General features: G+C 36.3%; 3 protein-coding genes across 6 annotated transcripts; 1 reads left to right on the plus strand and 2 right to left on the minus strand.

Moving 5' to 3' along the window:
* Positions 1–1624: 1624 nt before the first annotated feature.
* LOC110774716 (caffeoylshikimate esterase) lies at positions 1625–6692 on the minus strand. 2 transcript variants are annotated; one of them, XM_021979283.2, is made up of 8 exons: positions 6345–6692; positions 6018–6108; positions 5751–5783; positions 3204–3350; positions 2995–3125; positions 2619–2756; positions 2402–2500; positions 1625–2219 (listed from the first exon to the last, which is right to left on the minus strand). In XM_021979283.2, the coding sequence occupies exons 1-8, from the start codon at positions 6363–6365 to the stop codon at positions 1821–1823; spliced, it is 1059 nt and encodes a 352-aa protein (XP_021834975.1). In that variant the 5' UTR covers positions 6366–6692; the 3' UTR covers positions 1625–1820. The 2 variants fall into 2 exon arrangements, with proteins under 2 accessions (XP_021834975.1, XP_056689763.1); XM_056833785.1 differs by lacking the exons at positions 5751–5783; positions 6018–6108; positions 6345–6692 and adding an exon at positions 3564–4059.
* Positions 6693–8460: 1768 nt separating this feature from the next.
* On the minus strand, positions 8461–8745 carry LOC110774703 (cold shock protein 2-like). Its single transcript, XM_056832746.1, has one exon. The coding sequence runs from the start codon at positions 8743–8745 to the stop codon at positions 8461–8463; it is 285 nt and encodes a 94-aa protein (XP_056688724.1).
* Positions 8746–9685: 940 nt separating this feature from the next.
* On the plus strand, positions 9686–23507 carry LOC110788739 (uncharacterized). 3 transcript variants are annotated; one of them, XM_056833784.1, is made up of 13 exons: positions 9686–10020; positions 10625–10672; positions 15634–16129; positions 17156–17474; positions 17584–17865; positions 18000–18389; positions 18474–18725; positions 18809–19245; positions 19333–19512; positions 19590–19700; positions 19794–19851; positions 19947–20045; positions 23276–23507. In XM_056833784.1, exons 4-9 carry the CDS (start codon positions 17175–17177, stop codon positions 19340–19342), a joined length of 1671 nt encoding a protein of 556 aa, XP_056689762.1. In that variant the 5' UTR covers positions 9686–10020; positions 10625–10672; positions 15634–16129; positions 17156–17174; the 3' UTR covers positions 19343–19512; positions 19590–19700; positions 19794–19851; positions 19947–20045; positions 23276–23507. The 3 variants fall into 3 exon arrangements, with proteins under 3 accessions (XP_056689762.1, XP_056689761.1, XP_056689760.1); XM_056833783.1 differs by lacking the exons at positions 9686–10020; positions 10625–10672; positions 17584–17865; ... (6 more) ...; positions 19947–20045; positions 23276–23507 and adding exons at positions 10714–14672; positions 14773–15534 and having other exon boundaries at positions 17156–17446; XM_056833782.1 differs by lacking the exons at positions 9686–10020; positions 10625–10672; positions 17584–17865; ... (6 more) ...; positions 19947–20045; positions 23276–23507 and adding an exon at positions 10714–14672 and having other exon boundaries at positions 14773–16129; positions 17156–17446.
* Positions 23508–25462: the final 1955 nt, after the last annotated feature.

The raw sequence follows: 25462 nt of genomic DNA on the forward strand, positions 1-25462 counted from the left end.
ACCCGCTATTTCGGGCCAAAATTAGCTGGCTTTTCGGGCCGGGCTAAATTTATAACTAAAAATGTTGTTTTGCGTTGCCCAAAGCCCGCAATTTTTTCAAAAGTACTGGCCGGGCCCGAAAAATTGACCGTCGGGCCAGCGGGCCGAGCCAATGATGAACAGCTCTACGACATCCTATATACTTTGTTCATTTGTTGTATATAAGAAAACATAATTTCAATATAATTTAGAAAATGTACCAAAAAAAAAAATATACATAAAGTATTATTTTAGGAGTTAAGTGTGAGTCTGAGGTGAGTCTGGGGATAATGTGTAAAAATAGGGAGAGTTTTATGTGAGTCTAAATAATAAAAAAGTTAGTGGAAAACTGAAGTGACAGAGTCTGAAGATTGAAAGTGAGTCTGGGGATAAACTCACCCTAATACTAGCTAGCAATATCCCCGCTACTTCAGCACAACTGACAAGAATTTACAAAGCATTACGTAGTACTTCGTACATCTTACTCCCTCTGTCCTTTAATAGTTGCACCATTTTGATTTTTTACACTATTCACATAATTTACTTTCATCCTATTTTATTCATATTGTATGAAAACAAATGTTAATATATACGAAGTAATATATTATTGGCTTCATCTTAATATATATTTTCTATGGTATAAGAGATGCATATAATTTTTTTTTTTTTGATGCAAAATCTGTTTCACATTCGAAATTCAATTCAATTAGACACATGGTAAATACATCATCCTTTGTTGTTTCGAAAACTTTTATTTCATTACTTACACAATATAACAAAATGTGCATTACACGAGATAAAAACTACTGCGGCTTATTGTTAATATACCAACTAATCAACTATACCATATACGTAGTAATGTAGTGTGGAGTAACAAGAGTATAAACATACTATTCGTACATACTCCCTCCGTCCCGGAATACTCGACCCGGTTTGACCGGCACAGAGTTTAAGGGACTTGAATTGACTTATTTAATTTAATAGATAGTAGTTGATAGTGGGGTATTATTTTAATATAGTTAGTGGGAAATGTGTAAAAGGGTGGGGTTGGGGGAGAGTAGGGGTTGAATTTTTAACTATTTTTTGTATGGAATAGGGGTAGGTAGGTTAATAGAGGTGGAGTGAGAAATAATATAATATTGTTAGAATATTTCCATTTTTAGAAACAGGTCAAGTATTAAGGGACGGCCCGATAAGGAAAACAGGTCAAGTATTCCGGGACGGAGGGAGTAGTATTATATTAAAGAGATGTTATACATTTGCATAATTAGTTAGGTAATTACTTAACAAGATTGATTATAAAAGTGAGGTTCTATGTTGCCCTGATTGCTCTCATTGCACATGTTTGTTTGTAAAAGTACCGTAGTAGTTGAGTTTTAGACTTTTAGGTTTAACCAAAGTTCATGGCTTGATGTCTGATTGACTGTTTAATGCATTAAGAATTAAGATAAACTAATTGAAATGATCTATACACAATTACAAACACAAACAAAAACACACAGAACTCGCCCAAAACAATTGGGAGGGGACTGGAACCTATCAACCCATAACTCTCCCCGAATCCGGATTAGCCCTAAGGGTGAAGCGGTTGCTAACACACAAAAAAAACAAAAAAAACAAAGAGTTCTATAGTATTATATATTGTCAAATAAATAAGTATGATATTAACATGGTTTCCCTTTTCCTTTTATTTTTTACATCCATTTGCCACAACAAATGAGAAAGATTTTCACTGTGACTAGAAAATAGTTAAACCACACACACATAGACACCCACAAGTACTCAAACGAAGGCTCTACAATCTACATAGACGAGTGATGATGCATACGAGGTCCTTTCAAACCACATAAATATTTGCCGTACACACTCGGTTTTTGTTGCTTCTTTATGCTTCCACCATTCATCAAGGGTGTCGTGGGCGCAGATCTTACAACATGTGCCCCGGACCCAAGATTAACAAGGAACTGGTTCTGCAATGTTTTATGTTCGAGGTCACTGCGCTTGTCAAGCCATGCAACAATGTCACTGAAAACAAGCTCAATATTAGCATCAGGCTCTCCTGATGTTAAAGCGTGCCACATTCCTGGATATAATTTGATGGTCTTGTCTATGCTGCTGGCTTTCTCATACAGTGCTCTGCTCACTTCCGGGTCTGTAACTATGTCCGCCTCCCCATGTAGTACAAAGAATGGCAGGGTTACCTGTAACCATCATCCACTGCATTACTAGGTTTTGTTCAACAAAATTGGATTTTTGATTTCTTCTCTTGAAAACGCTTTAGTTATCACATAAATCCTTTCAATAGTGTAACTACTAATAGTAATAGTAAGTCTTTTCAGGAATGAGAAACATAAACTGCAAGTCTAAGGCAGGAAAAGTTAACCTCATTTAAGCTCTCCTCGAGGCTTATACTTGTCCTCAGCATTTCCAGAGCCGTTTTCAGCCTGGGTTTCTCTTGATATATGAGCTTATTGCTTCTTACCTGCAAAAAGGGAAACAGAGAAATTATAAATGGAGAAAAATAATTGCGACAATGCGCGTAACAGAACACATACACTTTCCGATGGGATACAGGTTTAGAGAATTAATTAGTAGATAACCTCTTCCCGCTTGACAGGATCTTTGAAAGCTGAATCAATAACATCTTTAGAAGGGACTATTTTCCATTTGGGTATAATCTCCTCCACTTGTGTTAAGATATTAATAACCACTTGATGAGGCTTCACCTTTTCTGATATCTGGCAATTTCACAAGGGTGTATTAGAAACGTTGCTATGTAGACCACCAATAAAATCAACAGATAGCCCTTTTACATTGCCATGGTTAACACTGTTTAAGCTACCAAACAATTAAGTATTCTTTAAGTGGTTAATAATCCAATATAAGCTCAACCAACCACATGAAACAACTAATTATTCTGTATTCATCATTGGTATCGAAATTAAGGATTAATCAATTATGTCATTTTGGCATTACCTTGCACATGGGGGCAACAAGAACTGCACCATGCCAAAAGGTGAGGTCTTTTTTGTGGAGTAGCAACGCAACAGCTCCTCCCATCGACTCCCCGTATAAAAATCTCCGTTTACCCTTATACTCATCCTGCTCTGTGAACCATTGAAACAAATTAAAGACATCACGTGGAAGTTGAGCATGAATCCAGCATAAGGGATAGGTTAACCTACCAGAAACTGACTTGAAAAAGTCATAACAGTCATTTACAATATTGTCAAACTTCTTAATATAACAGCGGGCACCCTTGGACCTTCCATGACCCTCATAATCCATACCAATGACTGCATAGCCGGCACATGCTAGTTTGATTCCACATCCTGTATGCACCAAAGTACAGAACTTTAGTCACCAATTCACCACCATTCTACAATCATAATTGTAACATAAAAATTAAAATTCTGACATATTTTTTACATATTCACATATTTAGAGATCGAGAATGTTAATATTTTGAGGTCATTGGTCCACATCAAATCATGGTCAGTTAGTATGATCTGGCACATAATGAGATCAATACAGTCTACGCCTACCTAGATACTGACTGGCTGATTGTACTCTCATTCACTCTTCTTTCCTCCCTTATTCCAAAAATACATACTTCCTAGTCCTGCACACCCCCTTTCCTGCCCATCCAGAAGATCAAAATAAAAGGGAAAAGTGGCATGGGCAAAAACATGTGCTCCAAATACCATGGTGGGGCCTGAAAAAAAGTTGGTCTAATGAATCATGAATTCAAGAATTGGTTGTTTAACCAACTTATACCAAAGAACAATATGCAACGAAATGGAGAAACTCAGTAATTATGTCAGCAATGATTAAAAGCAAACAAATGACAAACCTCTGTAATTCACCTCACCTGAGATTACACTCCTTTGAATAAAAAAATACAATCACATTTACGCATTATTTTATTTTTTTCTTTTTGAACCACAAGTAGAGGTTAAGCCTATTTAGGACACAACATCTTCTCTGCTAAAACCTTACATTCAGTAGGGTACATGTGGAGTTGTTGTTAATTAGGTAAAGCTTAGCATTCTTCAATTCCTGCGACATTTTTTTCCCCCAATGCACCAAAAATTTCGACAGCACCACCCAAAAGCAATAGATACTCATAGAAGTCCTTTCACGCTATAGTTAATTTTGTATTCCACACCCAACTAACTGCAAACTGGACAAAACGTCCTGCTAACACTAAAGGAATGATAGAGGTCTAATCACTGGAGAGAAAAACGATTCCTTATACTGTTGAAATACTTATTGGAAAATACAAGCTAAGATGACTATACGTATATGTAATTGGCAAGTTTGCAAAACAAGGACTTGTCACAATAGATATCTACTCATATCTTTTTCCATTTTTCCTATTAGCTTCATGACTAAGATGGTTAGGAGGAGGGGAAAGAGAGAATGAAGTATGATACAAATTTCTAGAAAAGCTTTACACATTTAATTTGTCGATTAATTACCACACCAAATTCCAAGCTTAGCATCAAATATGAATTCACAACTCTCAACTACTAAAGAAATTAGATGTTTAAGAAGGTGTAAAACTGGTGGTTGGGGGATGTTACATCAAGGAAAATACATAAGATGACACTAATAAAACGTTCCAGAAATGATGTTGACCACTAATAAGTGAAAAACACAGTACCCATTTCCAGTATGTGGCTGAAAGCACTTCACATGCATTTTCAGAAATACATGACATTGCCTGCTTCTTTTCTATTTAATGGAGTGGGGCAAATTACTAAAGAATTCAAGACAAAATCATAAATATGAAAGATGGAAGGGACTAGGGAGGTTGGTCCTTCAGACAAGGAATTAGCATTTTAAGCATAGTTAGCTAAAGACAGGGGTAGATTTCACAAGATCGAAAGTATCAATGAAGAAAAGCTTGAAAATTATTTGCATGAAACCAACTTTATGAAGCTCAACAAATGTCAAACATTCCCTTACAAACTCGCCAAGAACAGCCTTGAACACACCCCCCCTCCAAGTAAGGCTTTTTCAAAGGTTATTCCCTCCTCGAGTTTATACTCAAAATACTTGTGTGTGTATATTTTCACAGTTAAATGACATAAATGAGAGGAAATTTCCATCTTACACTTGTAAATATACCTCCTCCCTCGAGACTCCATTTAGTTTTCTCTGTTTTATTAGTCACAACTAAGACACCAAAGTAGGACAAGATTGAAACCCAAGTTTTAGATAAAGTACATCCTACATTGCCAACATGAAAAACTCGAACAAAAGATTTTAGAGACGGAATTCTCTCGCTAACTCAACTAGCGGACATCCGCAATTCTTTCAAAAAGTCTTAAGATCTAGATCTTACTTGCACATAATAATCGTAGAAGTAAATACCAAACTAACAACAAATAAAATATAGCCGTGCAATGTATGACAACCCACTTCTACTTTTTCAATTTCTAAGATTCAAATCTCATATGAGATTCAGTGTAACATTATCTTTAAATTAAATAAAACAATGACAATAAAAATGGTTGTTGAAGAAAAAGTCACCCATGCTGAGGTCAAGACAGGCAGGCCAACCCAGTGACAGAAATCTAAAGAACAATTGTGCTAACCACATCTTAATTAAGCACTTCTAGAAGTTTGTTTTGCAAGCTCAGTGACAGAAATCTATTATGGGAAAAAAATAAATTGAATTGAGCCTTAACTGCATAGCGGTATAAAGTGAGAAAGCATTAAATTACCTCTCATGAAACTACTGCATTCCATGCCATACCCTGCAAAAAATATCATCAATTCAGTAATTATGAGAATTCAGAAGTCCTCCATACTAAATTGCCGATTGACACATGATTTTGTCATGAAATTTAAATATTAGTACTAAGTACTGTATATTGTTTTGAAACATTAATTTAGGTTAGCCCTATCTGTAAGTAGTGTAACAAAAACCAAGCTTTATAAAAAGTTAAATCTCTGTGGTTAAAAAAAAAAAGTTCAGAGAGGAATATTACCATGGCAAAGGAAAACAAGAGCTTTAGGAGGAGAGAGAGGCAACCATCTGCAAGTAAAGAGCTGAACATCTCTTGAATTCCTAATGTACTCCTGCAATTTAATCAAAACACCATTACTGTAACAAAAATTATAAGCAAAACCCATTCAATAAAACACAAAAACAAGCAAAATCCACTTGATAAAACACAAAAACAAGCAAAACCCACTTCATAAAACACAAAAACAAGCAAAACCCAGAAATCAAATTGACTAAAAACAACCCTTAGAACAGAGGGGGAAATTCAATTAGAATTATCCTTTTTTATTTGAAAGAAGGGAAAAATCACCTCTTGGTACTCGAAATCCATATCTTGAAAACCCAAAGAAGGGGTTAAACAACTATGCAATGAATAGATAAATATAAACCATGCACAAATTGAGAAATTGGAAAAGGAGATGGAAAATTAGAATTAAGGAGGAGAAATGAAATGTTTGATGATGAAATGTGAAGCGAAAAGGGTGGGAGAAAATATGGGGGTTTTAATGTTGGATGAAATAGGGAAGGAGTAAAGAGAATCTAGTGCTTAATTGAAAGAAACCAACCAATTAGGCAATTATAGTGTGAGGTCAGATTAGATTGTGGGATTGGGGTCAGGTCTCATGTCTCAATACGCGCGCAGCTCAATTAGCCACGCCCGGCCCATACCGTACCCCAAAACCTTGTCCTTCCTTTGCTATACAGATTTCCTAGACTTTTTATCTTTTATACACGGCTTTGGATCCCGTGTCGTGTACGATGGTTGAAAAAATATAGGGGATTTTATTCGACACCCTATTCCGTTAATAACGCCCTAATTTATTACGTTAAAGTATGATTCTACCCTTTAAATTTAAATTCACCCCCCCCTCCTTCATGAGCCTTCTCATTCTCTGCTCTCTCCCTCCCTTCCTCCTGCCGGCTATAAACATCTCCGCCGCCCTCAACGCCGCCCCACCTCCGCCGCCCCATCTCCGATCCTTACCTGGCGCACGAAATTCGCATATATTCCATGGACCTGGCGCACGGAATTTGCGCCAGTTCCATGGACCTGGCGCACAGATTTTGCGCCAGGTTCATGGAACTGGCGCTAATTCCGTGCGCCAGGTCCATGGAACTGACGCAAATTCCGTGCGCCAGGTACATGTGAACGGTGCAAATCTTGTGCGCCAGAAATGAATAAAATAAAAATAAATAAAAAATACCATTTGTACCTCCTCCATTTAAGCTTACGAGCTTTCCGGGAGCGATTTTCCAGGACAACTTCCTCGACTATAAACACCGCCGCAACTCTCACACGAATTATGAAGATACTAACGTTTCCAGAATTTCAGTTTTCCGGCGAATTATGAAGAAACAGGTATGAATATCAGTTTTCCGGCGAATTATAAAAGGGGTAAAAAAAATTCTCGCCTGAATTTCATTTTTCCGGCGATTTTCCGGCAGCCAGATTGGTGGGGAGGGGGGATGAGAGAGAGGTGAGGGAAAGGTGAGGTGAGAAGGGTAAAAAAAATGAAAGGGAGGGGTAAAAAAATATAAGGGTAATTCTGTACTTTCGCTATGAATAGTAGGGCGATTTTAGCGTGGGCGGGCGTCGAATAGCGATACACAAAATATATGGATCCTAGTAGTCATCCTACTACATGTATATCCAGTGATCTTATACATTACATTTTTTTATTGGTTGAAATGACATATTTATTGTCTTTCATTTTCATTTTTTAGTGGGTTTGATATGTGTGAACAAATTAATAGTAGTGTACAAGAAAATCTTGTACAATAAGTGTACATGTAGCCTTTTTCAAAATATATACTAAGGAGTACATCTGTTTCATAACTTACTATTCAAGTGTCAGAGCAAACAAACTTCAGCCGTATTTTGTCATTTATATACATGTCCGATTTGTCAAAACGTGCATGTTTAAAATATCTACTTTTTATATTTTTTGATAACATTATAATTAAATATGTCTTTTTATTATGAAAATGTAGGAGGCAATCTTGAATTGTTGATTAAGAACATGTTTGGTTAATTATATTGGTATAATGATTAATGTACGATACACATTTTAGGATGTTCGGAAATATACTTAAATCTCTTTCGATGGCATATTACTCTGTATATTACTCCATAAGTATGTTGTTGGTTAAATTTTTTTTAATTTTTTTTGGGAATTTTTGTCATTTACCACCTAAAAAAACACAAATTTTTATTTTACCACCTAAAAATCTCAAAGTTTTAAATTACCACCTAAAAAACTACATAATTTTTTTTTTCACCACCTGTTAACAGATCCGTTAACAATTCTGTGAAGTAGGCCCCACTTTTGGTTTCACTTCAACTACATAATTTTGTTGGGGTGAAGAAGGAAGCAGAATAAGAAGCTTGCAAAAACCGAGCAAGAAAGGAGATTATACAATAAGGATCAGTTGGGACAATCCCTGGCAAAGTGACCTTCCTCTCCACAATTGAAGCAGTCCATTCTTCCTCTACCACCACCACCACGTCCACCACCATAGTATCCCCCTCTCCTCCCACCACCACCACCACCACGATGCCCTCTTCCAAATCTCCCTCCGGTGCCGCGGGAGCCACTGAATCCCTTACCCCTTCCTCCATCAGCAGGAGCAGCGTAACAATCGGTGGCTCTGTTTCTTCCATCTTCGGCGACCTCCAGCTGAAACCCACCCTTTGACCGTCGTAAATCCATCGAATTTTGATGGAAGTTTGATGGACAAAGAGATATCGCAGGGTTGTTGATCGGATTCGGGGGTAATAAAGCCGAACCCTTTCCAACCGTTGAACCACTTCACCGTTCCTCTTAATCATCCTCCATGTTCCGCCATTTAAGCTATCAAAAAAGTCTATTGCTGATTATTCTTCAATTCGCTCGCCATTAATAAGGATTTACTCCCTCCGTCCCTTAATACTTGCACCGGTTTGACCGGTGCGGAGTTTAAGACATTTGAATTGACTTATTAATTTAATGAGTGTTAGTTGATAGTGGGGTATTTTTTAATATAGTTAGTGGGAAGTGTGTAAGAGGTGGAGAGTGGTGAGTGGGTGTGTGAATTTTTAAATGATTTTTTGTAGAGAATAGGGGTGTAGGTGAGGCTAGTAAGTAAGGGTGAGAAATAATATAATATTGGTATAAATTTCCATTTATAGAAGCGGTGCAAGTATTAAGGGACGACCCGGAAAGGAAAACGGTGCGAGTATTAAGGGACAGAGGGAGTACATTGCTAATTTATTATTGTTCGTCAGGTAATGTAAAAGTTGACTTATTTTGAATAATAATTTGATTTTATTGTCTATAGAATTGAATTGCATGTTCTGGGTGAATATTATATCAATTGTAGTTCGTTGTTTCTATTTGTGAATCAAACAACGAACTGGTATCTATTAGTGTTAGAGCAATTGGTGCTTATGGGAGTAATTAGGGAAGAACAAGTTGGAAGCACTAGAGGAAAAATCGTCATATGCTTCTCTTCAAGTGCGGGCCATTTAATAAATTGGCAGCACTTGAGAGGAAAAAAAACAAAAAAAAACATTTTCACAAGTGCGGGCACATTTTAGAAAATTGGCAGCACTTGAGTTCAAGTGCGGGCTTATTTCTAAAAACCCGCACAAAGTATTTCCTAATTTTTTTGCTTCACCAAATTTCTGCAATTCATTTTCCTTCACCAAATTTTCCGCTTCTCCTCCCTTAGGTCTTTGCTTCACCAAATTTCTGCAATTTATTTTCCCGCTTCTCTCTCTTCCCCTCTCTGGTTCCTCTCTGGTTCTTTTCTCTGGGCAAGACTGAAACCACACACCTCACCGCACACACCTCACTGCTGCCCCACCCCCCGCGCGCGTCGCCGGTGCTGTTACCTCACCCATCGCCAGCGCTGTTCCCCTCCTCCACGGCGTCGCAGCTCCTCCTCCACGGCCTCGCAGCTCCTCCTCCACGGCGTCGCAGCTGCTCCTCCTCCACATCCACCTTGTATTCTTCTTATACCCTTCTTAATCAATTATAACCTAAGTACTTAATTAATTTCGTTTATTTATTAATTTCATTTATTTATTAATTTCGTTTAATCAATTATACTCTTGTTCAATTTCTGAATGTGGGTGAGAATTAGTAAAGAAAGAAGTGCTGAAATCAAAAAACTAATTGTTAGCAGTTGTTAGAATTAGTGAGTTAGTATTGTTTTATTGAGTGAGAATTAGTGAGAATTAGTGAGTGATAATTCGTGAGAGTTAGTATTGTTTAATTGAGTGAGAATTAGTTAGTATTGTTTAATTGAGTGAGAATTAGTGAGAATTACTGAGTGAGAATTTGTTAGTCTTGTTTAATTGTTAGTAGTTATTTTGTTAGATACCTCAAAAAACTAATTATTTAATTATCAAAGAAAATCTAAGTACGGAGTATTATTATAATTTAATCCTTAATTTTTTGCTAGAAATTAGTTTGATTTTATTATTATCTTGTGAGATGAAGTACGGAGTATTATTATTACTTATAAACTAATTGTTAGACGAGATTTACTCTTATTAATATTTTTTGTCAATTAATGAGCTAACTTGTATTATTATTTTTGTCACAGATACATATTTTTGTATCGGGATTCATTCAACTTGGAGCTAGCAACGAAGTAAAGATATCGCCTTTCATAGTAGTTAATATTGGCATGTATTTCTAACATTTAATTTAGTATTACTTTAAGTATAAGAGTTTCTTTAACAAGTATGAAATTTGAATATGTGTGGTATTGTTGGTTGTTGGAAATTAAAAAAATATGATTTAATTAAGTATGTAAAAGTTAATGCATCATCATCATCATCATCATCATCATCATATGCCTAGATACCTGTTCAAGACTTACTCATTAGGAGTAAGTCTTGAATAGTCCCCGTTTGGGACTGTTCTTGGACGTTTAATCTCACTTAGGCGGTGAATGTATGTCTTCTTTTTGATTCTATGGAATATTTGGCTCGTCGTTTCCCTACGTTGTTCTCGGGTACATATGTAGCTAAGTAATTTCCTACATCGTGTACTTGGAGGACTGTAGGGAAATGCTGCCGGATTTTCCATAGAATCGAAAAGTTGACATGCATTCACCAGTGGGATTAGACGTCCAAGGATGGGTTAGGTTGGAGTGATAAGGACCTTGGAAAGCATGCATTATACTCATCGTCAGCATGCATAAAATAACTTTCATGTGTATATGCTTAAATGTGTTACAAGATTGTATGTGTTCAATTATAGTTCTTTTTGATGGAGAGTGACCGTACATGGATGTATGGTGATCGTGACACGTTGGAGTTCGTGAAAGGGATTGATGAATTTTGTAACTCTGTCGTAACCTATCGTGATAGTTCGGGAATGGGTGAGTTTTATTGCCCTTGTGTTGAATGTGGCAATTTGAAGAAGGTTAGTTGTACCCGACTGCTTAGGGATCATATTTTCCGTCGTGGGTTTAGGCCTCAATATCATGTATGGGCTTGGCACGGTGAAGAGGGGAAATATAGAGGAAATTCAAGTGAGAATGATCTGCGTGAACAAGAAGATGAGATTTATTTTTCTGAGGAAGATCATAGCATGGAGTGTGAGGACGATGATGACGAAGTTGATATTGATGATGATATAGATAATGTGGATGAGATGATGCAAGGGGTGAAGGGTGAACGACCCAATATTTTTAAGTTCTTGTCTGAGGCTGCTGAACAACCATTGTATCCTGGTTGTACCAAGTACACCAAACTTACCGGCACGTCAACGCTCTACAGTATTAAAACGGAGGGAAATTGGACTGATAGTAGTTTCATTAAGCTGTTAGCGAAGTTAACTGATATGTTCCCGGATGACAATACAGTTCCCAAGTCGAACTATTACGCTAAGAAACTCATGTGTCCCTTTGGTTTAGAGTACAAAAAGATACATGCTTGTCCGAATTATTGTGTGTTGTATCGAAAACAATATGCGAATTTTAATGCGTGTCCAAAGTGCGGAAAGTCGCGTTACAAGCGCAAGGGGGTTGGGGATAAGAAAGGACCTCCAGCTAAGGTATTGTGGTATCTTCCAATAATACCGAGATTCAAGCGCTTGTTTTCAATAAAGAAAGATGCTAAGAATTTAAGGTGGCATGCAGACGGAAGAAAGAAAGATGGCTTGCTAAAGCATCCGGATGATTCTCCTGAGTGGAAGAACATTAATAGGTTACATGAGTCATTTGGTCTCGAAAATCGAAATTTGAGGCTCGGACTATGTACGGATGGGATGAACCCATTTGGCACTCTTAGCTCTCAACACAGTACATGGCCGGTACTTCTAGTTATCTATAACCTGCCTCCTTGGTTGTGCATGAAACGCAAGTACATGATGTTGTCCCTTCTAATCTCGGGGCCAAAACAACCTGGAAATGACATAGATGTCTATCTTGAACCACTCATTGAGGATTTGAGAAAAATGTGGGACGAAGGAGTTTCAATATATGATGCACATGCTAATGAGATGTTCACGTTGCGTGCAATGCTTTTCTGTACCATCAATGATTTCCCGGCTTACGGCAATTTATCTGGGTATAAGAACAAGGGAATAAAAGCATGCCCGATTTGTATTGAGGACACCGGTTACACATACCTACCTCAGTGTCATAAACATGTTTTCTTGCACACACGAAGATTGCTAAGACGTGATCACCCGTATCGTAAGAAGAAGGCTGCATTCAATGGGGAAGTTGAAGAAGGAATAGCTCGTAGGCCGCTGACTGTTTATGAGGTTTATGAGCAAGTGAAAGGTATTGAGACGATTTTCGGTAAGTCAATGAAAGGCTCAGGGTCAGAGGTAGGAGGACTTTGGAAAAAAGAGTCGGTCTTTGTGAAACTTGCATATTGGAAAGATCTACATGTTAGACATTGTCTCGACGGCATGCACATAGAGAAAAATGTTTGCGAAGCCATTCTTGGGACACTCATGAATATCCCGAAAGTGACAAAGGATTGTAAGGGGGTGCGATTGTACTTGGAATCTAAGGGGCTTCGACCAGAATTGTGGCTTCAGGTGAAGGACACTAAGAAGAGGAAGGAGATGGAAAAAGGGAATAGTAGCAAAAAGGGAAAGGGAAAAGGAAAATGCAAGACTAAAGTGAAAGAGAAGAAAGACGAAAGTGTTGAGAAGAATTATTTGCCTCCTGCTTGTTACACGATGTCTAAAGCAAAGAAGCGGGCCTTTTGTGAGTGTTTGTATGGTATTAAGGTTCCATCAGGGTATTCATCGAACATGAAAAGATTTGTGACCTTAAATGGAGAGTTGAAGTTATCTAGTATGAAATCCCACGATTGTCATGTCATGATGCAAGTATTCTTACCGATTGCAATTCGTGGGATATTGCCTAAGCATGTGAGGGACACTATTACGGAACTTTGTGAATTTTTCAATATCATATGTAGCAAAGTGCTCCATCCATCTAAACTTGATACTCTTCAAGCAAATGTGGTTCAAACATTATGCAAATTTGAAATGTATTTTCCACCTTCATTCTTTGATATAATGGTTCATCTAGTTGTCCACCTTGTTCGAGAAATAAAATGGTGTGGTCCGGTGTTTTTGAGGTGGAGCTACCCTTTTGAGAGGCGCATGGGTACTTTGAGCCATTATGTAAGGAATCCTGCACATCCAGAAGGTAGTATGATTCAAGGAACTGTCGGCGCTGAAGTTGGTAATTTTGTGGCCGAGTATGTAGCTAGTGCTGAACCTACCGGGCTTCCTAAATCTCGACATGAGGGAAGACTTCAAGGGAAGGGTACTATTGGCTCAAAACTGATCTTACCTCCACATGACAAGCTCTTACAGGCACACTTTTATGTTTTGCATCACATTGCGGATGTAAATCCTTATATAACAGAGCATTTAAGTGAACTGAAGTCTGAAAATCCTTCTAAAGGAGCGAGGGAATTGATGCAGCTCCATAATAAAACCTTTGTTGCTTGGTTTAGGTCAAGAATACTGGATCTACCAACTGCTGAATTGGCCAGTGTCCCTAACATGATCCAATGGCTTGCATATGGTCCTCGTGACAGTGTAAACTCATATGAAGGTTATGATATCAACGGGTATACATTTTGGACAGAGCGACAAGATGAAAAGTCATTATCAACGCAAAATAGTGGTGTTTCACTTGCAGCATCTTCTACGCAGTATGCAAGTTCCAAGGATAAATCTCCGGTTGATTCCAAGTTGTTATTTTATGGCCGAGTTCAAGAAATATGGGAGCTTAACTACCCTACCTTCACCGTGGGTCTTTTTAAGTGTAAGTGGGTTGATAATAATCGGCGCTGCGTGAATAGGAATCCCCCTTTCACTCTCGTAGATATGGCTCATTTGCGTGAGAGTTTGGAGCCATTTGTATTTGCATCACAACCTAAGCAAGTATTCTATGTCACTGATCCTGCTGATAAGAAGTGGTCAATTGTTTTACCGGGAAAAAGAAGTATCCTTGGCATTGGTGATGTAGAGGATGAGCAAGAGTATGATGCGTTTGAGGACACCCCACCTTTCACTTGCCCTGAAACCGTTGTGACAGAGGATGTAGACACAACAAATTACATGCGTGTAGATCACACAGAAGGCATACTTGATGACTCTTAATCGAGGTATAAGTTTGAACGCATTTTGTAACTTACGCACATGATTAACTTTCAGTTACCTCTTTATATGAGATTGATTGAGGTTTTGTTTGCTTACTGCAACTAGGATGGGAAGCAAAGCAAGAGAGAAGAAGACATATTGGTGGTGAAGATCATATGTTGCACTGGAATTGTTTGTCAATTGTGGCCATAGTTGACCAGAGTTAACCTTTTGATGTTTTAAGTTTATTTTCATGTTGAGCTCTTGTTTTTTCTCACTTTGTTTTATTTGCTTTGGTAGGCTTGTAGTTGTTCCTATAATGTTTTACAAATGCATTGCAAATGTTTAACTAGTCGTGTATTAACAACAAAATTATTACATGCAAGATCACTCGGATTTTCTCTCGTTTTCTATATCTTGAAAAGTTCATGTTCTACTACTGCTTCTTTTTGGGTAATATTGTTATACTTTAGTCAAAATATGAACTATAATGAACTAACGAGCCTTAAATATGCATAAGTTGAGCAAAATGGGTGATAATGAGTCTTTGAAACATAAAGTTAAGTGTATTAAACATGTAAATGGTTCAAAATATTTATTTAAGTTCATTAGTTGAAAGTTAGGAGCGAAATAAGTCGTTTTAGTCAAAATATGAACTATAATGAACAAACGAGCCTTAAATGTGCATAAGTTGAGCAAAATGGGTGATAATGAGTCTTTGAAATATATTGCTAAGTGTATTAAACATGTACATGGTTCAAAATATTTATTTAAGTTCATTAGTTGAAAGTTAGGAGCGAAATAAGCTGTTTTAGACAAAATATGACCTATAATGAACTAACGTGCCTTAAATGTGCATAACTTGATCAACTGAGGTGACCAAATGAGGTGAGAACGATTCATTTTCTGATATTCTTATGATGCCTGTGAACTGCTTGATCCGCTTGTTCTGACTGTATTAACTAATTTTCATTTTAATAATTTCAGGTACGTTTCTATCATGGAGGATGATGATGATTTTCAGATTGATGAGGAGCTAGACGATGATCTTAAGGACTTTAGTAGTGATGAGGATAAAGATTATGATGTGGAGAGAGAGGAGGATAAGGGTGAACCTGAAGATCGGGCACATGATGAGTTGCTTGAACGGATGGATCTATTTGAGTCAATGGCGGATGGAGCTCCCCCCATTCTAGAGAATGACAATGCACCAACTACAATTACACAAGGTCAAACTGAACGAGGTAACACAAGTGGGAAGCTGAAAATCGTTCAAAAGAAAAGAAAAGGTAGGGGCCCAACAAAATCACTAAGAGTTACATGCCCCATGCACCTCGAGTACGATGCTAACGGTCAACCTTGTGGTACGTGGCGATTCAAGTATGGGACTCATGTTGGACTATGTTTACGCATGATTTCCATTTTGGAGACATGGAGTAAGGTGTCGGAGGGTGTAAAGGACTCGATGTGGAGCGATACTATGGTAAGCATATTGTATCTACGTGATTACCAATCCCCCCCCCTTGTTTCAATGCTGCCAGCATATCAATGGCGAGAATATCAGAACAGCAGTTGTGAACTGATCTGCTGTGAACTAATACTGCAGATCTGTTGTGAAATGATGCGGCAGATTTGTTTCGTGCAGATCAGAAGCAACAGCAGATCAGAACAGCAGTTGTGAAACTGATCTCCTGCTGCTTCTGATCTAATGTTGCAGATCTGTTGCTGCTTCTGATCTGTTCTTTCATTTCTGTTGCGAGCATATCAGAACACTCACAAATTGATCTGCTGCTTCTTGTGCTGAACTATAGACTGATCGCTGCTTCTTGTGCTGAACTCACAAACTAATCTGTTCTTTCATTCCATATTGATCAGGTCTTGTACTGATCTGTTGTACTGATCAGTTCACCAGATCAGAACAGCAGTTGTGAACTGATCTGCTGTGAACTGATGCTGCAAATTTGTTGTGAAATGATGAGGCAGATTTGTTGCGTGCAGATCAGAAGCAACAGCAGATCAGAACAGCAGTTGTGAAACTGATCTCCTGCTTCTTCTGATCTGATGTTGCAGATCTGTTGCTGCTTCTGATCTGTTCTTTTATTTCTGTTGCGAGCAGATCAGAATAGATCAAAAACTGATATGCTGCTTCTTGTGCTGAACTGGTCTGCTTTGAGCTGATGCTGCAGATTTGTTGTGAAATAATGCTGCAGATTTGTTGCGCGCAGATCAGAAGCAACGGCAGATCAGAACAGCAGTTGTGAACCTGATCTCCTGCTGCTTCTGATCTGATGTTGCAGATCTGTTACGAGCAGATCAGAAGCAGCAGCAGATCAGTTCAGAAGTTGAGAATCTGATCTGCTACTTCCAATCTGTTTTTCAAGCCAAAAGTTGTTGCTCACTCTACTAAATTTCTTTCTCGTTTCGCATTATCTCCATGCTCCGATTTGCTTTGCACATGATTTTTGGTTAACAAAAAAAAACTGACAACTTGTTTTCTATTTTTGTGAAGAATCTTTTCAATATTGAAAATGATCCGTTCAAGAAAAAAAATATTTCTACAAGCAGTGGGCATAAGATTCAGGGATTTCAAGGCCAAGTTAGTGAGTGGTTGTATCACTAAAAGGAGACAAAGAGTTGGAAGAAACAACAAGAAGATGAAGATGGAAACTATTAAGGAAAATGGACGAGCAGGGGAAAATGGAGAAGAAGAGGAAAATGAAGGCGAGAAGGAGCAAGAAAGTGAAGAATTTCCTTTTCAAATATACCATCACATCACAGCAACAGAGTGGGAAGCATTTGTTGCTAAAAAGACTACTAAGGAAGCAGTTGTAAGTATTTACATTTGAATTTAGTGTTTTCTTTTATTGTACATTTGATTTTAGTTGTTACTACATTATCGTATTAAAAAATCCTATTAATAATTTCATGGTTCTTCAGGAAAAGCGTGAAATTGGATCTTCAAATGCAAAGAAGAAGATGTACCAGCATCATATGGGCCCAAAGACTTTTGGGGAGTCAAGAAAGGAATGGATTACTTATGGTTTTTACCCGGGTAGTAAGACGTCTACAACTGAGGCATCCACCACTACAACTGAGCCACCGACAATATGTTTAGATATTAACCGTTCCAATAATTTCTGGTGTGCGATGCATGGGCGAGATGTTAACGGAAGAAGAACCATTTCAGATCCTGGAACACAAAGGATAGCTGATGCAATTGTAAGTTTTATAGTATGGTGATTTTTATATGTTTTTTCGTTGTTGTTTTCTTTTGTTTTGATTTTTCTGTTTCTGATTTGCTCGTGACAATATTTAGTACTTGGTTAATAATCCCCCACCCTCTTTGTTGTTAGGTTGAAATGAAGAGAAAAGAGGCGGCCGGCGAGTTCATTCCTGAACGGAACAAGGATGTTTTGTACGCGGTTTTAGGACCGGACCGTCCTGGACACATGGTTGGACTTGGAGGCATAGGTCTGGGTATGAGAAAGGTATTTGGGAAAGAGCTCTCGACACGCTCGGTATCAAGTGTAAATGGACCACTAACTTTAGAGGCCATGAGATCTTCAATAAAAGAGGAGCTTAGGGAAGAGATCAAAGAGAGTTTTAATGTCATCTTGAGACAAATGGGAATGCCCGAGTTGCCCAAGGATGTCCTTCCTCCCGTAGATACATCTACCCACACTACCATTGAAACACATACCCTACCAAAACCTACTACGCCTGACGTTCGTTATATGCTAGAGGTATGATTACCTAATTAATTACTATTCGTTTAATTATTAGTGTATGAATTCTTTTTTAATAATTTCATTTTAAATATTTGGTAGGAAGAGGTCCCTTGCCAACTTTGGATGGATTTCAAGGAATCTGGGATGGCTGCGGTAGCCAATGGATATGCACAACCATATTCCGACACATGTGAGTATGGAGAATTTGAGGTAGTTATTGACAACTACTTAGATATCTACGCAGACTACCCACTTCCAAAACCTGTGCCGGAACATAATTTCCATGTGTTAGCCGATGTCTGTGGTAGTCTTATGGGTTGGCCGCAGAGTTGGGTGAGGTTTTCAGATGAGGTAATACTTTGTCTAAAATGTTTGCGGAATATTCATATAAATGTGATTTTTATATACTAATTATGTGTTTCATAAACATGTAGGATTTGGGGAAATTGAAAAGAGATGATAAGAGGGAACCACATGCCAAAGGAAACAAAGCCAAAGAGAAAGAGGTGGATCAGAAAGTCAAAGAGAAAAAGGTGGATCAGAAAGTCCAAGAGAAAAAGGTGGATCAGAAAGTCAAAGAGAAAGAGGTAACGAAGAAGGTGACACGAGAGAAGAATGTGAAAGCACAGCCCAAAATGCCGAGTGTGGTTCCATTTTTGAGTGCGGAGGTGGTTGAATCTCTCCCCTACGGATGCAACTGGTTGCATACATGTGTTAGTTATGTGCCCAATGACGAGCCTATACCGGTTCTTTTGGAAAAGTCTCAGTTCAACTACATGGAGGATATTAACACATGGATGTACAAAGATGATATTAAAGAATTCATCTCCAACGAGATGTTGAATGTATCCATGATACAAGTCTTCATGAGGTGAGGTCATATAATTGTACTTTAGGCATTTATTAGTATATGTGATTCAACAAGCTAAGTTCTAATATTTCATCTCTATGCTTTAAGGATACTTTAAGAACATTTGAGTGAAGACAAAAAGTCAAGGATTGGGTGGTTATGTCCAAGTGAGATTCGCGATAACAATTGCATGAAAAATCAAGAGGACGTGAAGTTTTATATTGAAGATGCTATCAAAAAAGCAAAAGGAAGAGACTCCAAGTTCGTAGTTGCTCCGATTATTCAAGGGTATATATCATAACATTGATTAAGTAATATTGCATAAAAGCTAGTACATCCAACTAAGAACAAATTTTTTGATGCAGATTACATTGGACACTTCTTTTGATATGTCCTTCTAATTACACCATATACCACTTTGATTCTCTTCAACAACAACCACCAAGACACTTAGTATTCAAGGGGTTATTAAATAGGTACTTTAGTTATTTAATTTGTTCAACATATCAATTTTTGATTTATATGCAAACATGATATTGCAACTAAAAGCTCTTATTGCGGAGGTGTAGTGTTCTGAAGAAATCAAATGGAAGTAGATCAAGACCCCCTCTATGGAAATCAGTGAAGGTAAATGATTTCAATTATTATACATTTTCATTAGTTATTTATTAGCTCAAAAACTTACCTTTGTCTTACATGCATTTTATTTGTGTGATTCCAAGTGTGCACAACAAACGGGCAATACGGAGTGCGGCTACTACGTGATGAAGTACATGTACGATATAGTCACAAGTTGTACGGATGTCAAGGATCTCGAAGAGGTACGATCCTTAAATAAGCCATTTTAGTCAAAATCTGAAATATAATGAACTAACGAGCCTTAAATGTGCATAACTTAACTAATATGTGCATAGCTTGACCTAAATGGTTGATAATGAGTCTTTTAAACATAAAAATAAGTGTATTAAACATGGAAAAGCTTTAAAATACTTATTTTAGTTCATTAGTTAAAAGTTAGGACCGAAATAAGCCATTTTAGTCAAAATGTGACAGATAATGAGCAAACGAAGCTTAAATGTGCATAACTTCACCAAAATGGTGAGAATGAGTCTTTGAAACATAAAACTAAGTGTATTAAACATGGAAAGACATTAAAATACTCATTTAAGTTCATTAGTTGAAAGTTGGGACCGAAATTAGCCATTTTAGTCAAAACGTGACTGATAATGAACTAACGAAGCTTAAATGTGCATAAATTCACCAAAATGAGTGAGAATGATTCTTTGAAACATAAAACTAAGTGTATTAAACATGGAAAGACTTTAAAATACTCATTTAAGTTCATTAGTTGAAAGTTGGGACCGAAATAAGCCATTTTAGTCAAAACGTGACCGATAATGAACTAACGAAGCTTAAATGTGAATAAGTTTACCAAAATGGATGATAATTAGTCTTTGAAACATAAAACTAAGTGTATTAAACATGGACAGACATTAAAATACGCATTTAAGTTCATTAGTTGAAAGTTGGGACCGAAATTAGCTATTTTAGTCAAAACGTGACCGATAATGAACTAACTAAGCTTAAATGTGCATAAGTTCACCAAAATGGTGAGAATGAGTCTTTGAAACATAAATCTAAGTGTATTAAACATGGAAATACTTTTAAATACTCATTTAAGTTCATTAGTTGAAAGTTGGGACCGAAATTAGCCATTTTAGTCAAAACGTGACCGATAATGAACTAACGAAGCTTAAATGTGCATAAGGTCACCAAAATGGTGATAATGAGTCTTTTAAACATAAAACTAAGTTTATTAAACATGGAAAGACTTTAAAATACTCATTTAAGTTCATTAGTTGAAAGTTGGGAACGAAACTAGCCATTTTAGTCAAAACGTCATCGATAATGAACTAACTAAGCTTAAATGTGCATAAGTTTACCAAAATGGTGAGAATGAGTCTTTGAAACATAAAACTAAGTGTATTAAACATGGAGAGACATTAAAATACGCATTTAAGTTCATTAGTTGAAAGTTGGGCCCGAAATTAGCCATTTTAGTCAAAACGTGACCGATAATGAACTAACGAAACTTAAATGTGCATAAGTTCACCAAAATTGTGATAATGAATCTTTGAAACATAAAACTAAGTGTATTAAACATGGATAAACTTTAAAATACTCATTTAAGTTCATTAGTTGAAAGTTGGGACCGAAATTAGCCATTTTAGTCAAAACGTGACCGATAATGAACTAACGAAGCTTAAATGTGCATAAGTTCACCAAAATCGTGATAATGAGTCTTTGAAACATAAAACTAAGTGTATTAAACATGGAAAAACATTAAAATACTCATTTAAGTTCATTAGTTGAAAGTTGGGAACGAAACTAGCCATTTTAGTCAAAACGTCACCGATAATGAACTAACTAAGATGAAATGTGCATAAGTTCACCAAAATGGTGAGAATGAGTCTTTGAAACATAAAAATAAGTGTATTAAACATGGAAAGACTTTAAAATACTCATTTAAGTTCATTAGTTGAAAGTTGGGACCGAAATTAGCCATTTTAGTCAAAACGTGACCGATAATGAACTAACGAAACTTAAATGTGCATAAGTTTACCAAAATGGTGATAATGAGTTTTGAAACATAAAACTAAGTGTATTAAACATGGAAATACTTTAAAATACTCATTTAAGTTCATTAGTTGAAAGTTGGAACCGAAATTAGCCATTTTAGTCAAAACGTCACCGATAATGAACTAACTAAGCTTAAATGTGCATAAGTTCACCAAAATGGTGAGAATGAGTCTTTGAAACATAAAACTAAGTGTATTAAACATGGAAAGACTTTAAAATATTCATTTAAGTTCATTAGTTGAAAGTTGGGACCGAAACTAGCCATTTTAGTCAAAACGTCACCGATAATGAACTAACTAAGCTTAAATGTGCATAAGTTCACCAAAATGGTGAGAATGAGTCTTTGAAACATAAAAACTAAGTGTATTAAACATGGAAAGACTTTAAAATACTCATTTAAGTGCATTAGTTGAAAGTTGGGACCGAAATTAGCCATTTTAGTCAAAACGTGACCGATAATGAACTAACGAAGCTTAAATGTGCATAAGTTCACCAAAATGGTGAGAATGAGTCTTTGAAACATAAAACTAAGTGTATTAAACATGGAAAGACTTTAAAATACGCATTTAAGTTCATTAGTTGAAAGTTGGGAACGAAACTAGCCATTTTAGTCAAAACGTCACCGATAATGAACTAACTAAGCTTAAATGTGCATAAGTTCGCCAAAATGGTGAGAATGAGTCTTTGAAACATAAAACTAAGTGTATTTAACATGGAAAGACTTTAAAATACTCATTTAAGTTCATTAGTTGAAAGTTGGGACCGAAACTAGCCATTTTAGTCAAAACGTCACCGATAATTAACTAACTAAACTTAAATGTGCATAAGTTCACCAAAATGGTGATAATGAGTCTTTGAAACATAAAACTAAGTGTATTAAACATGGAAAGACTTTAAAATACTCATTTAAGTTCATTAGTTGAAAGTTGGGACCGAAATTAGCCATTTTAGTCAAAACGTGACCGATAATGAACTAACGAAACTTAAATGTGCATAAGTTCACCAAAATGGTGAGAATGAGTCTTTGAAACATAAAACTAAGTGTATTAAACATGGAAAGACTTTAAAATACTCATTTAAGTTCATTAGTTGAAAGTTGGGAACGAAACTAGCCATTTTAGTCAAAACGTCACCGATAATGAACTAACTAAGCTTAAATGTGCATAAGTTCACCAAAATGGTGAGAATAAGTCTTTGAAACATAAAACTAAGTATATTATACATGGAAAGATTTTAAAATACTTATTTAAGTTTATTAGTTGAAAGTTGGGACCGAAATTAACCAATTTTATTATTATATCGTTCATTATTTTTTTGTTATGAACAAATTAAGTCTTAATTTATTGTACGACTCAATATTTGTAATATAACTAAAGTGTATATATATTTTTTGATGGTCCATCTTTTTAAGGTATATAATAATCGGAGGGAGCGGCCTTTCACCTTTGAGGAGATAGATGAAGTTCGAGAAATGTTGGCAAACTTCATTACCAGTGATTGTCTTTGATATTTTCTTGTACTGAATCTTAAATTACGGATGCTAGCTAGTTTTTCATATAAATGTAATGTAATCGACTTTTATATTTACAATTATATACCATTAATTTTAATTATCTATATAATTAGATACTATTTATATGGCGTATGGAGGTTAATCAGTGGCGTGGTCCAATTGTAATATTTAGCAGGGAAATCGGTTATACAACAAATCTATCAAGTGCGGCTCATTTATAGGCCAAGTGCGGCTCATTTATATATCAAGTGCGGCTCATTTTTATGCTTGTGTTGCCTATTTCTATGTCAAGTGCGGGCTCATTTTTAAATTTGGCAGCACCAAATATGTCAAGTGCGGGCTCATTTTTAAAATTGGCAGCACCAAATATATCAAGTGCGGGCTCATTTTTAAAATTGGCAGCACCAAATATATCAAGTGCGGGCTCATATTCAAAAATTGGCAGCACAAAATATGTCAAGTGCGGGCTCATTTTCAAAATTGGCAGCACTTGAAACATCAAGTGCTGCCAATATTTTGGCAGCACTTGGAAAACATCAAGTGCGGGCAGTCCATGTGCTGCACATGTAAAAGCCCGCACTAAACCCCTTAAAATGAGCCCGCACTTGAGGTTTTTTCCTCTAGTGAAGTGGGCCCCACTTAACAGAGATGTTAATGGGTCTGTTAATAGGTGGTGAAAAAAAAATATGTAATTATTTAGGTGGTAATTTAAAACTTTGAGATTTATAGGTGGTAAAACAAAAATTTGGGTTTTTTTAAGGTGGTAAATGACAAAAAATTCTTTGTTTTGATACTTTTTGTTCTTTGCAAATAATATGACATTGCAGCACCAATTTATTTTGTACTAGATTAGATCCCGTGCTCGCACAAATTATGATCAATTTTTTACAAAATATTTAACTAAATATCCCCAAACTACTGCATAATTATTAAAAAATTCAACATACTCTTTTAAATTTATTCATCTAATATTCATATTATATATGTGTAATATGCTAATTTGACCGACATATTGAGTGAATATATTTTCCATTACTAATGTACCGATTTGACTAAAATATTACTCCCTCCGTCCCAAAATTATAGTCATGTTTGACTAAAAACACGAATTTTAAGAAAAGTGGAATTAAGTGTGTGGGAAATTGAAATATAGTACATTGATGATGAAAAAGTAGAATATAGTAGAGTACATGTAAAAAAGATTAAAGCACATATGGAAGAGAAAATAGTACTCTCTCCGTCCCGGAATACTCGACCCGGTTTGACCGGCACAGAGTTTAAGAAACTTGAATTGACTTATTTAATTTAATAGGTAGTAGTTGATAGTGGGGTATTATTTTAATGTAGTTAGTGGGAGGTGGGTTAAGAGGTGGGGTTGGGGGAGAGTAGGGGTTGAATTTTTAATTACTTTTTGTATGGAGTAGGGGGTATGTGGGTTAATAGGGGTGGAGTGAGAAATAATATAATATTGTTAGAATATTTCCATTTTTAGAAACAGGTCAAGTATTAAGGGACGGCCCGATAAGGAAAACAGGTCAAGTATTCCGGGACGGAGGGAGTAAATGTTAAAAGGAATAAAGTACATTTTTTGTGTGGTCCCAAATGAGGGTAACATGAGAATTTTTTGTGTTCAAATAAGGAAATAGGACTATAATTATGGGATGCCAATTTAGAAAACATGACTATAATTTTGGGACGGAGGGAGTATAAAAAAATATTTAGCAAAATTATTATTACGTGATATCTATTATTGCCATCATTTATAAAAAAAATTCCATACAAAGATAACTTATAAAAGGGTAGAGAATAAAAATAAAATAAAAAGGATATATATTTTAGGAAAACATTTTAAGCGGAAAAGGTTTACACCAGTAAATGACATATGTCATTCCTGATGTCTGTTTTAGTATAAAACTAGTATAATACCAATGCGATGCACGATTTATAATCTAAATATAAATTTGTATGAAATTTGGTAGACAATTATAATTAATATAGAGTTTATAGATATTTTCCAATAAAAAATAATTAATGATGGATAAATTTGTTATTGCTCATTCCGTGTCTTACTTATTCAAACAATTA

The sequence above is a fragment of the Spinacia oleracea genome, chromosome 6 (genome assembly GCF_020520425.1).
Source record: "Spinacia oleracea cultivar Varoflay chromosome 6, BTI_SOV_V1, whole genome shotgun sequence".
Taxonomy (NCBI): domain Eukaryota; kingdom Viridiplantae; phylum Streptophyta; class Magnoliopsida; order Caryophyllales; family Amaranthaceae; genus Spinacia; species Spinacia oleracea.